The 12,861-nt window shown below is 39.7% G+C and overlaps 1 protein-coding gene across 4 annotated transcripts in view; it reads left to right on the forward strand.

The window, feature by feature from the left end:
* LOC141809049 (syntaxin-binding protein 4) overlaps window positions 1-12,861 on the forward strand; it is a 56,716-nt gene that overhangs the window by 29,880 nt on the left and 13,975 nt on the right. For all 4 annotated transcript variants that reach the window (XM_074695860.1, XM_074695859.1, XM_074695858.1 and 1 more), the window contains 7 exons: window positions 2,573-2,642; window positions 2,742-2,816; window positions 6,630-6,709; window positions 8,372-8,495; window positions 9,037-9,178; window positions 10,625-10,731; window positions 10,910-11,045. In XM_074695860.1, coding sequence (XP_074551961.1) covers window positions 2,573-2,642; window positions 2,742-2,816; window positions 6,630-6,709; window positions 8,372-8,495; window positions 9,037-9,178; window positions 10,625-10,731; window positions 10,910-11,045 — 734 coding nt within the window. The remainder of the gene's footprint in view (window positions 1-2,572; window positions 2,643-2,741; window positions 2,817-6,629; window positions 6,710-8,371; window positions 8,496-9,036; window positions 9,179-10,624; window positions 10,732-10,909; window positions 11,046-12,861) is intronic.

The following is a 12,861-nucleotide window of genomic DNA, read 5'->3' on the forward strand; positions in this document are numbered from 1 at the left end:
TGTTCTCTTCTAATAAATGAGCATCCATGCAAAAAAAAAATATGGCTGCAAAATGTTAGAGCACCGAACATTAAATAGTGTGACTTACAGACTACATCAAACACTCTGCTGTTTCTTAAGCGTCACACTTTCGCCCCTGTAAGACCTACAGAATAAATCCCTTTCATCTTTTTGAAGAGAGAGCTCAAGATTTTCTCACAGGCAGTATAGGTGTGCATCCCACTCATACTCAGCAGTGCTCTCTTTGCCAGGCTGCTGACAGGACTGTCCTCTACAGAGTCAGCCACAATAGAAAGAAGCACAGCAGTTTGTGCAACTATTGCATGTTTTACAGTTGGTGAAATAGACTTTACTGGCAGTCACCACCTCAGTAGGGAAGAGCAGCCAACGAGCTGGAGTCACATTTCTGGTCTCACCCCATCCTTTTTATCACCTCTCCCCTCTTTTGTAACATTTGGAGCCTCCTTAAGTGTTTTGCTGTTTGGTCATTGTCATATGCTTGTTATGTCAACAACTCCCAACTCTACTCTGTGAATTACTTTAGTAATCTGCAGGGGATTAATTACTATCATGTATAAACTGAGAACGATTTAACAAATAGGAATTAAGATGGCTTAGAGTGGTTCCTTAATGCCAATTAAATGTTCCACTCTCTATAATAGGATGTGAAGGGGCAAGGTTTTTAGATGGAGCCCCAAGATCTGACAAGACAAGCCACAAACACATCAGTAATATCTCCTCAAGGTTAGAAAATGAAGTAGTTTTATGACACAACTATTAAAAGAAACTGTTTGTCTCATGTATCTTAAGCCCAGTTTCCACCAAGTGGTTCAGTTCGGTTCATCCCTACATGGCACGCATTTTGTGGTGTTTCCACTGACTAATCCTGGAGCAGATCCCCAAATAACCGTACCGTGCCACTTTTTAGGACCCTCCTGTTAGGGTGCCAGCCATACCAATCCGACCCCAGAAGGTGGAGCTAGAAACACTGCAGTCTGTTGATTTGCCAAAACAATTGTCACTTCCTGTGCAACAACTGCTGTATTTCTCATGGCGGCACAGTATTCTCTGAAACAAGAGCCACATGCTTATCACAAAGAAGACAAATTGCTGGATGTTTTCTTTGTTGGATTTATAAGCGGGGTAGACTGTATTGCGCTGCTACACGGTCGTGGTATTACCTTGCTGACATGGCTATCGGCACCAGGCTTATACCAACCAAGAGGGGAAACGATTGGCTGTGGAAACACATACAGGATCAGGCTTTACCAATCAAACCCATACCAAAGTGTACTGATCCATATTGGACTGTTGTAAACGCCAATAGTGAAAGGAAAAGGTTAACTTTTGGTGGTAGGGTTTGTTTTGAGGATAATCAGTCAATAAAGCGAAATAGAGATCGAGATCTCAAATCAGAGAGTGTAATTTAAAGTCCATACAGAAAGTGCCCCCCCTTTATGTAATTTACTGTGATTATTATTCATTTTGTTAGTTTTAATGTTGAATCCTGATGCCACAACTGATTGCTTCCTTTTTTAAACAGTCTTAATTCATTGCCGTTAGGACATTTTGTAAATCTATTAAAACGTAAAAACTGAAATATCACACTGGCACAGGTTTTCAGACCCTTACTCAGTACCTAGTTGAAGCACCTTTGGCAGTCACAGCCTCAAGCCTTTTTGGGTATGACACAACAAGCTTTGCACACCTGGGCTGGGGGATTTTCTGTCATTCTTCTTTGTAAATCCTTCTTAAGCTCAGTCAGGTCGGATGGGGGCCGCCTCTGGGCAGCCTTTACCATGTTTTTCCAGAGATGTTCGAGTTGTCTGTAAAGTCACTCCTGTGTTGTCTTGAGCGTGTGCTCACAGTCTTTGTCATGTTGGAAACTGAACCGTAGGATAGATTTTCTCAGAGGATTTCTCTGTACTTTGTTCCATTTCTGCTTTCCCTCAACCCATACCAGTCTTCCTGTCCTTGCTGCTGAAAATCATCCCCATAGCGTGATTTTCCTACCAACATGTTGACCTGCTGGGATGGGCAATAAGCTGTACCCAGGCATAATGTCTTAAATTAAGACCAAACATTTCAGTCTCTGTTTCATCAGACCTGAGAATCAAACCTCAATCGACCTTTCATGTGTTTTACAATGAGAAGAAGCTTTCATTTAGTAGCTCTGCCGAAAAACCATGATCGTTGAAGGGCCAAGTCTTGGATGTCACAAAATTCTTCCATTTGAGAATTAAAGAGGCCACTGTGCCATTGGGAACCTTCAGTGCAGCAGAAATGTTTTTGTAGCCTCCCCATATCTGTGCCTAGCAACAATCCTGTTAGTGAGCTCTGCAGACAGATCGTGACCACATGGCATGTCATGTCTGCAACAAAATGTTGGTACATAAGCATAAAATAACTTACTCTGAAACAACAAAACAGATTGCACAAGCTAGCTAGAGCACCCTGTAAAATCTCCTTTTGTAACCCCGTATGTGATAGAAAAAGAGACTATCTTGACAGAAGATGGTGTATGTTGTCTTCAAATGCACTTGACTTAAACCGTTTCTCTCTCCTCCTGCAGGAAACCTCATGTCAGGGGATCAGATCTTGGAGGTGAATGGTGACAGTTTAGTTGGAGTCACAAGTGAAAGGTACGTCACTCTTCTTTCTCTTTTATTTGTGTAACTGACAAGGTTAAATACGTGTAAACTAAAACAATAATGCATATTTCTTTTCATGGTTGCTTGCAGAGCTGTGGACGTCTTGAGAGCTGCCTCAGCAACGAATCACATGCGCCTTCTCATAGCCAGAGATGAGGAAGCAAAGTAAGAAACTGTACACTATTTATTTTGTATTTAATCTGAATTTATTAGTTAAGGGTATGGTCAGCAGGAGATTTTGTTACTTGTTAGTAAACACAACATTCAAACTGGGCACCTCCTCCTTGGATCAGTGCCAGCAGCACCGTGACATGTTCATTTGCCCAGCAACCATCTGTAGCATTGCGTTTCGTGTGAGAGATTTGAGACTTGGCGTGTTAGCGCAAGGTTATCATTGGGTTATTTGACATACCTGGTTAGCAGAAAGCCAATTCAAGTCACTCTTTGTTACATGCTGCTCTCCAAGTGCTCGAAAGCAAGCAAGCTTTAGCGGTTTGGCGTTTCAATTCACTTTGGTCGTGTTTTCCTTCCTCTGTGCTAAGCCCACTACCATAACCACTCAGGTTAGCTTCTTTCACTTGCTGTTGTCAATATGCAAAGTCACTTGCGCACCAGACATGATTGGCTGAGGTAATCTTGGCTACTCTCTGCCCGGAAACGTCCCGACACAACCAAAACATCAACATACAGGCAGAGGAGGAGGTTGAGGCAGACACTGACACTGACACACATGCACTGAGGCCCAGAAGTGATGATTGAGCAAGATTATTCCTCTAAGTTGAGATATTATTCTTTTAGGGAAATCCTTTCTACTTTTCTACCATTAAATATGTTGCTCTCAAGGATCAGTTTACCCATCAGTGTCTACCTTTTTTGAAAGCAACATTTGAATTTGATCATTCTGAATCAGTTTTAGTCAATTGCAATTAATTTAGGTTAGCCCCTTTAGATGTGGCATCTCGTTTTCAATGGGGTATGGTATGCAAGTTATATCTCTTGTTGGAGTCCATTTGTGAATTGATTATTGTTACCACTAAGGACTGTTTAAATACACTAGCATAAGTTATAATAAGGGGTGCACCAATCACAATTTTCTGGCCGATCACCGACCTTTAAAAAGCCTGACCTGCCGGTACTGATTTTGTCCGATACCGATACCGATTTTTATTTTTTATGTTTCATAACTGACAGCATATACCTTCAATGTTCTAATCTTACTTTATTGAAAATCAGGGAACAATACCTGTGAAACAATAAAATCTTTATGCTAAACAACCAATCAAGTGTCCTGAGTTTTAGGTCTCAGAGCAAAAAGCAACAATGGCTGGCTGTCAGACCTTCCTGGAGGTATCAGATATGTAAGGATGGACCAATCACTGATCACAGATCACCCAAAATTAAGGAAATCAGCACTTATTGATTGGTGCATGTCTAGACATAATACAAAATGTTTCTATTTTTTTTTTTTTTTTCCATTCTGTAATGAGAATTCTCATGAGAAAGGGTATTTTTGTTCCCAAAGTTCCCTGAATATAGTGCAGCCCCCGCACGCAGACACATTTAATCATCACTGAATGTAATCAATAGTGATAGATTCTCACAATAGGGTGTAAGAAGCATGAATGCCCCACTCTGCTGCACTAGAATGAGAGCAGACTGAGGGGAGATAGCTTAACCTAGTGCAGGGCTCCTGAGGAGATGAGTTGTGTTAATCTGCCCTCTCTGTTTTAGCTATGCTGTCAAGATCAGAGGAGATGAAGGGGAGTAGAGGGTATGGCAGGGAGAAGAAGGGGGATTATGCCTGTCTGTTTGTGTCTCACATCAAACAGATTCCCTCCTTAAGACCAAGTCAAAGCGTTGGTAAGCACGAGTGACACGCTTACCAACTGGGAGGGCCAAAAAAACTGTCTGAGTGTGTGATTTCATAAAGCCTTAAAATTCCATGTCACCCACTTATGCAGCTGGTTTAAGATGTTTAGTGCTTTGTTTTAAGCTCACAAACCTTTCGAACAACAACTTGTTTGGAGTATTCTGGACACGAGAATAAATAGGTTGGAGGTGGTTTTACATTTGGATGTAGGCAATCACTGGGTTGAGCTGTGCTTTTTAAAGGACGATTTTAAACAAGTGTCTTCATCCATTACAACAAGGTTTTTCCTCACCTAGAAAAGAGTGGAATTTGGCGCTGATTTCTTTTGACTGTGGAGTTTCTCAGAAAAACTTTTTTGGGGGTGGGGGGTACTGTAAGGTAACCCTTCACTTATTATCCCCAAACTACAGATTATCGACAGATGTGTGAATAACTTTTTTTCTTCATATCAAGGCTCACTGTAAATAAATTAAAGGAATCAAACAGATTTTACAAATTGTAGTTGAGGGGAAATGAGGCAGCAGTAATAGCTATTGTTGAAGTGAACTTCAAGTTTAAGGTTTCACCGGATTCAGTTACATTCCGATAGACTGATTATCAGCGCTTATATTCAGCAATTTGAAGCATATCAGCATCCTTTGTTTTAATCCAACATCGGATGAGAAATAAATTTAAAACTGTTATTTTGGCTCTAACTCTTTGTCTGCAGTCACTACTGTGTCTTTAGCTTTAACGCCCTTGTGCACAGCCCACATAGATGTTGAGGAACACCTAATTTACAGGTATCAATAATAAGTAATTGGGAGACATCCAGAGAGAAACTACAAGTCACAAGTTCAGGGGAATTTTACATTGGAACATGGTAGACTTTTGCTGAAATAGAGAAGTTAAACAGATCTGTGTCCTCTTCAGAAACGGTTTAAAGCCGTCATCTTGCTCAGCTGCACTTGCTCCGATCAATGGTAGATTACATACTGCTTGTGATTGAATGTGTTCACTTGCACCTTTCTTATCAACTGTTTTTATCAGACAACTTTGATTATAAGATTATTAAATAAAATAACATATACCCAGCCTGTATCAGACCGTAATTTTTAGACAGTTATCCAGTAGAGGACACACTCTCTCTTACTGTATAACTGTCTAATAAATTACGGAAAGGTGATCCTATTTTAACTTAACTTACAGTCCAGGTCAGACATAGTCATACATAGACAGAAAATAAGACAAAACCTCAAAGATTGATGATAGATCATTTCATATCATTGTGCCATAATTGTGCTGTCGTCAGTACCTGCTCAAAAGTGGACCAAGGTAGGATAACTGGTGATCTGAAGATAGGATCATGAGCAGCCAAGGCTTATTGGTGTCTGTTGGGACTACAGGATGGCGCATGTCGTCTAATCCAACAGAAGAGCTACTAGAGCTTAAAATACTGGAAAAGTTTGTGCTAGTTTTGATAGAAAGGTGTAAGAAGTCCAACATCACAACTGTTCCTTATGGGTCATCATTTGAGCCGCTCATACTGACTGCCATGGAAACTGCCAAACTGTGAAAAACAACAGAAGAGGTTATTAATAAATGTGTTAATTTGTATCAATAAATCTCTTCTGTAACTATTAAATATATCCTATTTTCACATTAAATTTAACAAATTTCTTCATGTTAATGATTTTCTTAGCCAGTGACATCAGCTGGTCTACTAAATTACATTTTTTTGTTACTGCATGTGGTTTGAAGTATACCGTACTCCAGTCTTGCAACAATAGTTAGTTGCACAACTGTTTTCCTATATAAATACATACCCCCTTTATTGCACTAGAAATTTAACCTCAGTTCTGATAGTTGTATTGTATTTCATGTAACTTTTCCTTTCTTTAAGTAAAAAAAAAATCATTATCACTCAGTAAATCAAAAGTTCTCACTGATAGAGCATACACCCTGTGTATTTAGGCAACAGTCTCCAAAATACTTTAAGATATCACATTAAAGTTACAGTCAGCCCTGGACAATGACACAGTCAAAAGATCCATAAAAGTATGAACATTTTTTCTTTAACCTGCCAGCTTTTACACCATTAACATTTTTCTTTTGGTTTACCTTAACAGGAGAGAATTTTCTGAGCTGCTGGAGAAGTATGGATCAAGTGGAAGCACAGGATCTACACGCAACTCTCCAATCCAGCAAGGTAAGCAAGGCCTGCTTTGCATCACAGATTCATATACATATTTTACCAGCAGAAGATGGAATATTAATGTACAGAAGTGTTACGCACCAGGTAATGCAAATGTTATCAAACATTAGTAATCAGTAAGAAAGGTGTTCAACATCTGATAATCCTACATGTGTAATGTAGACAAGGTTGATCAGACATAAACCCAAAAACTTGAGTCAAATGTGGTCCTGTTTTTAGAAAGGTCATAGGATTGTTACTTTATTTGACGGATGAAGCCTGAGGGGTAGATGGAGTAAATCTGCCGTCAAAAATGACTCATGACGAGGGCACTTGTTACATAATTGCCAGCATCTGTTAGATTTAGGAAGAAGGTAGCAAGCTGGTACAGGATTGTTCCAACAGCGCCTCATTACATCAGTGCGTCATGGTCCATCAGTCTCAGTCAAGGGAATACATTTAGAGCAATTCTTTTAATTTAAAACAATCTGTAACTACTGTATGATTACACGCTTATACAAGAGATGTGGAAAAAAGTATGTATGGGGAAATTAAATACATATATATTTTTTTTATTTTAGTTTTATTTTATTTTTATTTTTTTTCAGATTTTACGCTTGATAATTGTAATTGAACATTGGGTGGATAGGTGCCATTAGTGTGAGAATAGAGACAGCAAACACCAATGGGTGCTCTCTAATGCTGCCTCTGCTTTAAATAAAGGACAAATTCAACACTCAGCTGCACATTGAACAGTGCCTGGTGAAGTCTGTGAGAAAACAGACAAGATATCAAACTTTTGAAGCATCTCTTGTAATAAATGACAAACAGGTTGATGAAATTGTCAGGATTTTTAAGAGGATTTAAAAAAGAATTCAGCAAATGGAATGAGGATTATATCCACAATGCTAGACATCAGACCACCAGCTTCTGCTTGTACTGTACTCTAAACATCACCAGCATTTAAATAGTCTATAATGCAAAAATTTGAGCCACTGAAAAGATGTATTACAAAATTATATTTTCAGAAAGTGAAAAAAGAATCCGAAAGTTGTTGCTTCTTGTGTTCATGAATCTGCACTCATTGCTGCCCCTTAACAAGCGAATGTGTGTTGCTGTTAACTGATATCCTATTTTAAAGAATGAATTTTGATTCAATGTTTAACTAACAGTTCAAATACTGGAGGAGATAGATTGCTAAAAATGTGAATGACTTGCCACCAGGCTTTGTGTGTTTGTGTGTTTTTTTCCATGTGCAGAATTCTGGTCAAAGAGCAACTATCAAACATTGGCTTTTAAAACCCTGAGATTCCTGATGACCTTCATTTATCAGCAATAAAACCTCAAAATACAGAAATGAAACAAATTTTAAAAATGTTTTTTGAGTTGATCTACTTACATTTTTTATATGATCAAGCACTAAGTGACAGCACATCCAAAGCACAGTGACAGGAAGTGGGGGAGGGAGAAAGACTTTAGCATGAAAAATAATCACTTACCAGCATTTCCAGTAGGGCTGTAAAGCTGTCTAAACTAGCTGCTGTGTTTAATCCATATTGGATAATATACCCATTGAGACTGTTCAGGTAAAAGCAAGTTGCTTACACCATGGAAGTTCACTGACTGCGTTAATTTTTGTCAATTTTTTTTCTTTTGTTCTCACTTTTCATTATAAAGGTGGCCGCTACCTGGAAAGTACTTCATCTGGTTCCTCATCCCGTTCCCAGAGTCCTTTGTTGTTGAGCCCAGCAGGATCACAGAACATGTTCAACAACAGTGGGCCCATACTGCGATCCCTAAGGTAAAAAATTATTCTCACTAACAACTGCCACTACCAAGAGACTAAGGGGTGAATTTTCCCTCTGTGATGCTTTTGATTTGCATTAAAGGTCCCATATTCTGCTCCTTTTCTGCAGTTTAATATGGATCATTGATGTCTTCATGAAATGTTAGTAACATGTTTTGGTCCAAAAAGCCAATAAATCAAGCACAGCAGCATTGTTTCCAGGCTCTCATAGCCCCTCTGTTCAGAACGCTCTGATTTAGTGGGCGTGGCCTTCATATGTAAATGAGCCACCGCTGATACCGCCCGCTCTTCCACGTCACTGAGAGCAGCGCCATGAGCTCTGAGTGCACAACGTTTAGAAAACAGTGAAGCTCGTTTACCGTAACATTACAGGCTAAAACAACAGGCTAACCGCAGCTAAAGTTAGTATCCTGAAGCTAACACAGAGACAGGGGGGACACTGAAAAAAAACTTTCTTTGCCTAAAGTCCCTTTACTCTGACTGTTTTACTTTCTTATCCCGTGTTTTTTTTTTTTCTCTGTTTTGGTTCTCACAGTCACCCTGGTGAAGGAGTGATTCAGCTAATTTCAGTGGCACGATCGAGCAGTTTCGGCATCACCCTTGGAGGAGGCTCCAACAAGCCTGATGGCCCAGCAATCTTTATCCAGGAGGTGCTGTCCGGGGGAGACTGTCATCGGGTAAGAATAAGTGTCTGTGGTAGGAGTGTTCATTTGTTTTCTTTGCTATATGATCATTTTTAACGTCTTTTCTGATTTGTTGAATATTTGATTCTGATTTGTTGATTCTCTAAAGGAATTGTCTGTTGTTATCCAACTGCCAATGGTTGCAATGAGCATTATTTGCTCCAAAACAGCCTAATCCTTACATCAAATGAATTCACCTATGAGTTAATGCAGGCTTCATTAGCTGTACAAAAATTAAATAATTGGATTTACTGAATCTTTACTGGGTTTTAACAAAATTCACAGTTTGTAGAGGTAGTATCAATCGAGCTTGTCCGTAAGGCCCAGATAAATCCCCCTATAATCTACGACCCCAGAACCATTGCTGACTTTAGGGCAAAAGTAAAGAAATTTTGCTTTATTTACCATCCAATATGAAGTTGCCCTTTTCCAAAGAGGTACTAAAGTTGTGTCACAAGCAAATAACTCTGAGTTAATTTCTTATTCATCATCATGAGTGATAAAGTTTGCTTTGTGGATGCTTGTTTGATGAAAGTCAGCAGCCAGTTACAGGACACATGTTGTGCCAACGCTGAAAGTGTCAGATTAGTCAGTCTCATTAGGAATTGAGTAGTTTCATAATGATAACAAAAAACAGACATTTCTTGCCAACAGCTGTCATTCAGTTCTGATTAAATATGAATTAAAACATGTTTTGGTGGCTTGATCTTCTGAAAGGTTTTTACAAATAATATTCAGTCACATTATCATTACAGCACTTTTTAATTACAAAATACTGAACTTCTTTCTTGTGCTTTGGAGCAAAACATCTCTCTTTCCATTATCTGCAGTGTCACCATGACTTCCTGAAGAAAATTACCATAAGGGGATTATAACGGTCTTGCACGCTTCTTTAATCCGGATTAATATTTAGGAATTGATGGATCAAAGAAATAAACTGCTGATATATTTTTTTGTGTATTTGCTTTTCTAAAGCCAATGCTTGCAGAATGGACTCACTTAACCATGTGTCAAGATCAGCAATAAGACTGAGGCTGTGTCTCAAATCGCGTGCTTCTGCACTTACACTGACTAATTTTAGTGCATTCACACTGACAGGGTGGAAAAACATAACTCACTTTGATTTCACTGATTGCTCTGCTCAGATTTTAGCTGGCAGTTTATTTTTTTGGCACATGTTGCCTCAAAAAAAGACTCTATGGAGTTTATTAAAATATAACTTCAAAACAGAATCAATAAAAGCAGGAAGTGACTCATCTTTAAGCTCATCTATCTTTGAGATTTATCCTACAGGTTTACAGGGAATTGTAATGAAAGCATTTATGGGCTCTTATTGGAAAGAGGCTGTAACTTCCATAGCCAATTGGACAACAATCAGAGAGATGAAAAATAAACAAAATCTCCCAATGGACTGTTTCTTACTGTTTACCCGTCTTGCAGGATGGACGTCTGAGGCCCGGAGATCAGCTCATCGCCATCAACAAGGAGTCCTTAATAGGTGTTACCCACGAAGAGGCCAAAAGTATGCTGAACAAAGCTAAATTCAGGTAAGTGGTGGTTAAGATACCCAACTATTTAACTTAAATTTGATGAATTGTTGATTCTGTAAATCATAAGAGACGCTCAAATTGGATTTTCTCACCCTGTTTATCCTCTTTTCTGTGTGAATATGATCTAACTGTGGACATGCTGATGCCTTTGACCTTGTGTTTATTACGTCTCCAGCCAAGACGGTGCAGTGGAAATAGCTTTCATCCCAGGAAAAGGACTTTTTCCCAGCAGCTCATCTCTTCACAATGGGGTCCACCGTGCTACAGGTCACAACTCTGGACGCTTGAAAGTCCACATCAGATCACCGGAGGTTAGTGTTGTTTGTTAAAATCCCACATTACATAGAGAATTAAACATGTTGAATCAAGAAGGAAAGTCAAATCTTCTACTAATGTCTTATTCACTAATTGAAGAAAGGTTGCTCCAAACACTTGATTTATCCCAAAAAAACACCCGAACAAAAAAGAGGAAGCCCATGAGTTGAAAACAGTAGGGTAGGACAGTACTTATGTGTAGTTGAAATTTCATCTTTTTGCTGTGAATCAAAATTTAAGAAAATCTGGGGCAGAAGTGAACTGCCCCAAAACACTTTTAATCAGAATCAGAAAACTTCATTGATCTCCAGGGGGAAATTTCATTTCAGTATTTATTATTTGAAAGTGAATGGAGAATTAGCATCTTTTGCGTCATAAGAGACCTTTTGCAGGACAACGGTTTTAGGGTAAAATGCAAAACTTTTGTAGTGTTTTGGCCTCACGTTTACAAGGAAACATCATTTTAGCCAACCAGGAACGCAAACTTTTGAAAACTTCCAGAGTGGACTTTTTCTGAAACGCTGCCGACACCGTTTCTCAACAAAATGTGCATCTGTTGCTCCATTTCTGCACTTCATATTGGATGGCCTAGTCTTGGTGTTGAACTGGTTCTTCGTGACAATCAAGTGTATAGACAAACTAAGGACGACCAGAAGAGCTAGCTTTATAGCAGCCAATTTCACATTTGCCTCTCTAATGAAGATTTGGTCTAACTTCTGTTGGTAAAGCTGCTGACTGTCATCAGGGAAGTGTTGGTTGGGGCAGTCACAGAGTTAGACAGTTTGTCGATGAGCAGGAATGAAAAACAGTATTGTTTGCACACTTGGAGGCCAGTGAATGGGACTGTGGCCCAGAGGAAGAAGAGAAACTGCCAGATGAAAAAGACAAGACTGCTGAGGGAGATGAAAGAGTAACAGTTTGAAAGTATCGTATTTCTGCATGGATTAAAAAATAATGTTTCTGTAGATGTCTGTTCAAGAGAAGCAACTAAGAGCAGTGGTAGCTTGTTATATATGCTCCACTCTGCTAGCTTTAATGTGAGAAACAGTCCAGGTGTTTCATTAGCACCAATACTCTAGTAGCAGCTTCTTTGACCAGGATGAATGAAAAACTAACAAAGAGAATAGAATAGAAATAGAATAGAAAATACTTTATTTATCCCCGAGGGGAAATTCAGGAGTCACCGCAGCATTTAAGAAAACAAAAGTAAGAAAGAGTATAGAAAGTGCAAAAAAAGTCCATAAGAAATTAGATGACGACATCCCGTCCGCCACTCATCCACCACTCTCCAGCCCAGCCAGTCTCCACCTCCACTGGGTTCAGGACTGAGCCTCCCCAGCAGTCTGTTCAGTCTCTGTCTCCTGGATCCTGTCTGCCCACAGCAGGCGAAGCTCCTCCAATGTGGCGCCGGCGTCCGATGTCAGCTCCGTCAGCCACGTCCGTGAACAGCACGATGCCGCTGGGTTAGCACAGCTAGCTCGTCCATCCCCCGGGGCTGGATCCCACGTTCACAACAACGATGGATGGAAGGACAGGTCCACGTCGTCACCTCCCAGCTCACATCCGAGAACCAGCACGTCGTCCTCACCTCCTCCTCCTCAGCTCGAGGGAAATCATCAAGCCTTACACTAGTTAGCATTGACATACTACAGGCTGCTAACAGCTAATTTTGCATGTAAACAATGCAGCCATGGTTACATGTAGGATCTCCAGACAAACACAGGAGAAAAGTAGTTAAAAATATAGCCGAAGCCACAAAAAGTTTGGTGTCCGTGACCGACAATGAACCATACAAAGTGATGATCCACTCCA

This window comes from Halichoeres trimaculatus, unplaced genomic scaffold (genome assembly GCF_033239565.1).
Source record: "Halichoeres trimaculatus isolate MK-OKI-2021-1 unplaced genomic scaffold, fHalTri1.1 fHalTri1_scaffold_20, whole genome shotgun sequence".
NCBI classification, from domain to species: domain Eukaryota; kingdom Metazoa; phylum Chordata; class Actinopteri; order Labriformes; family Labridae; genus Halichoeres; species Halichoeres trimaculatus.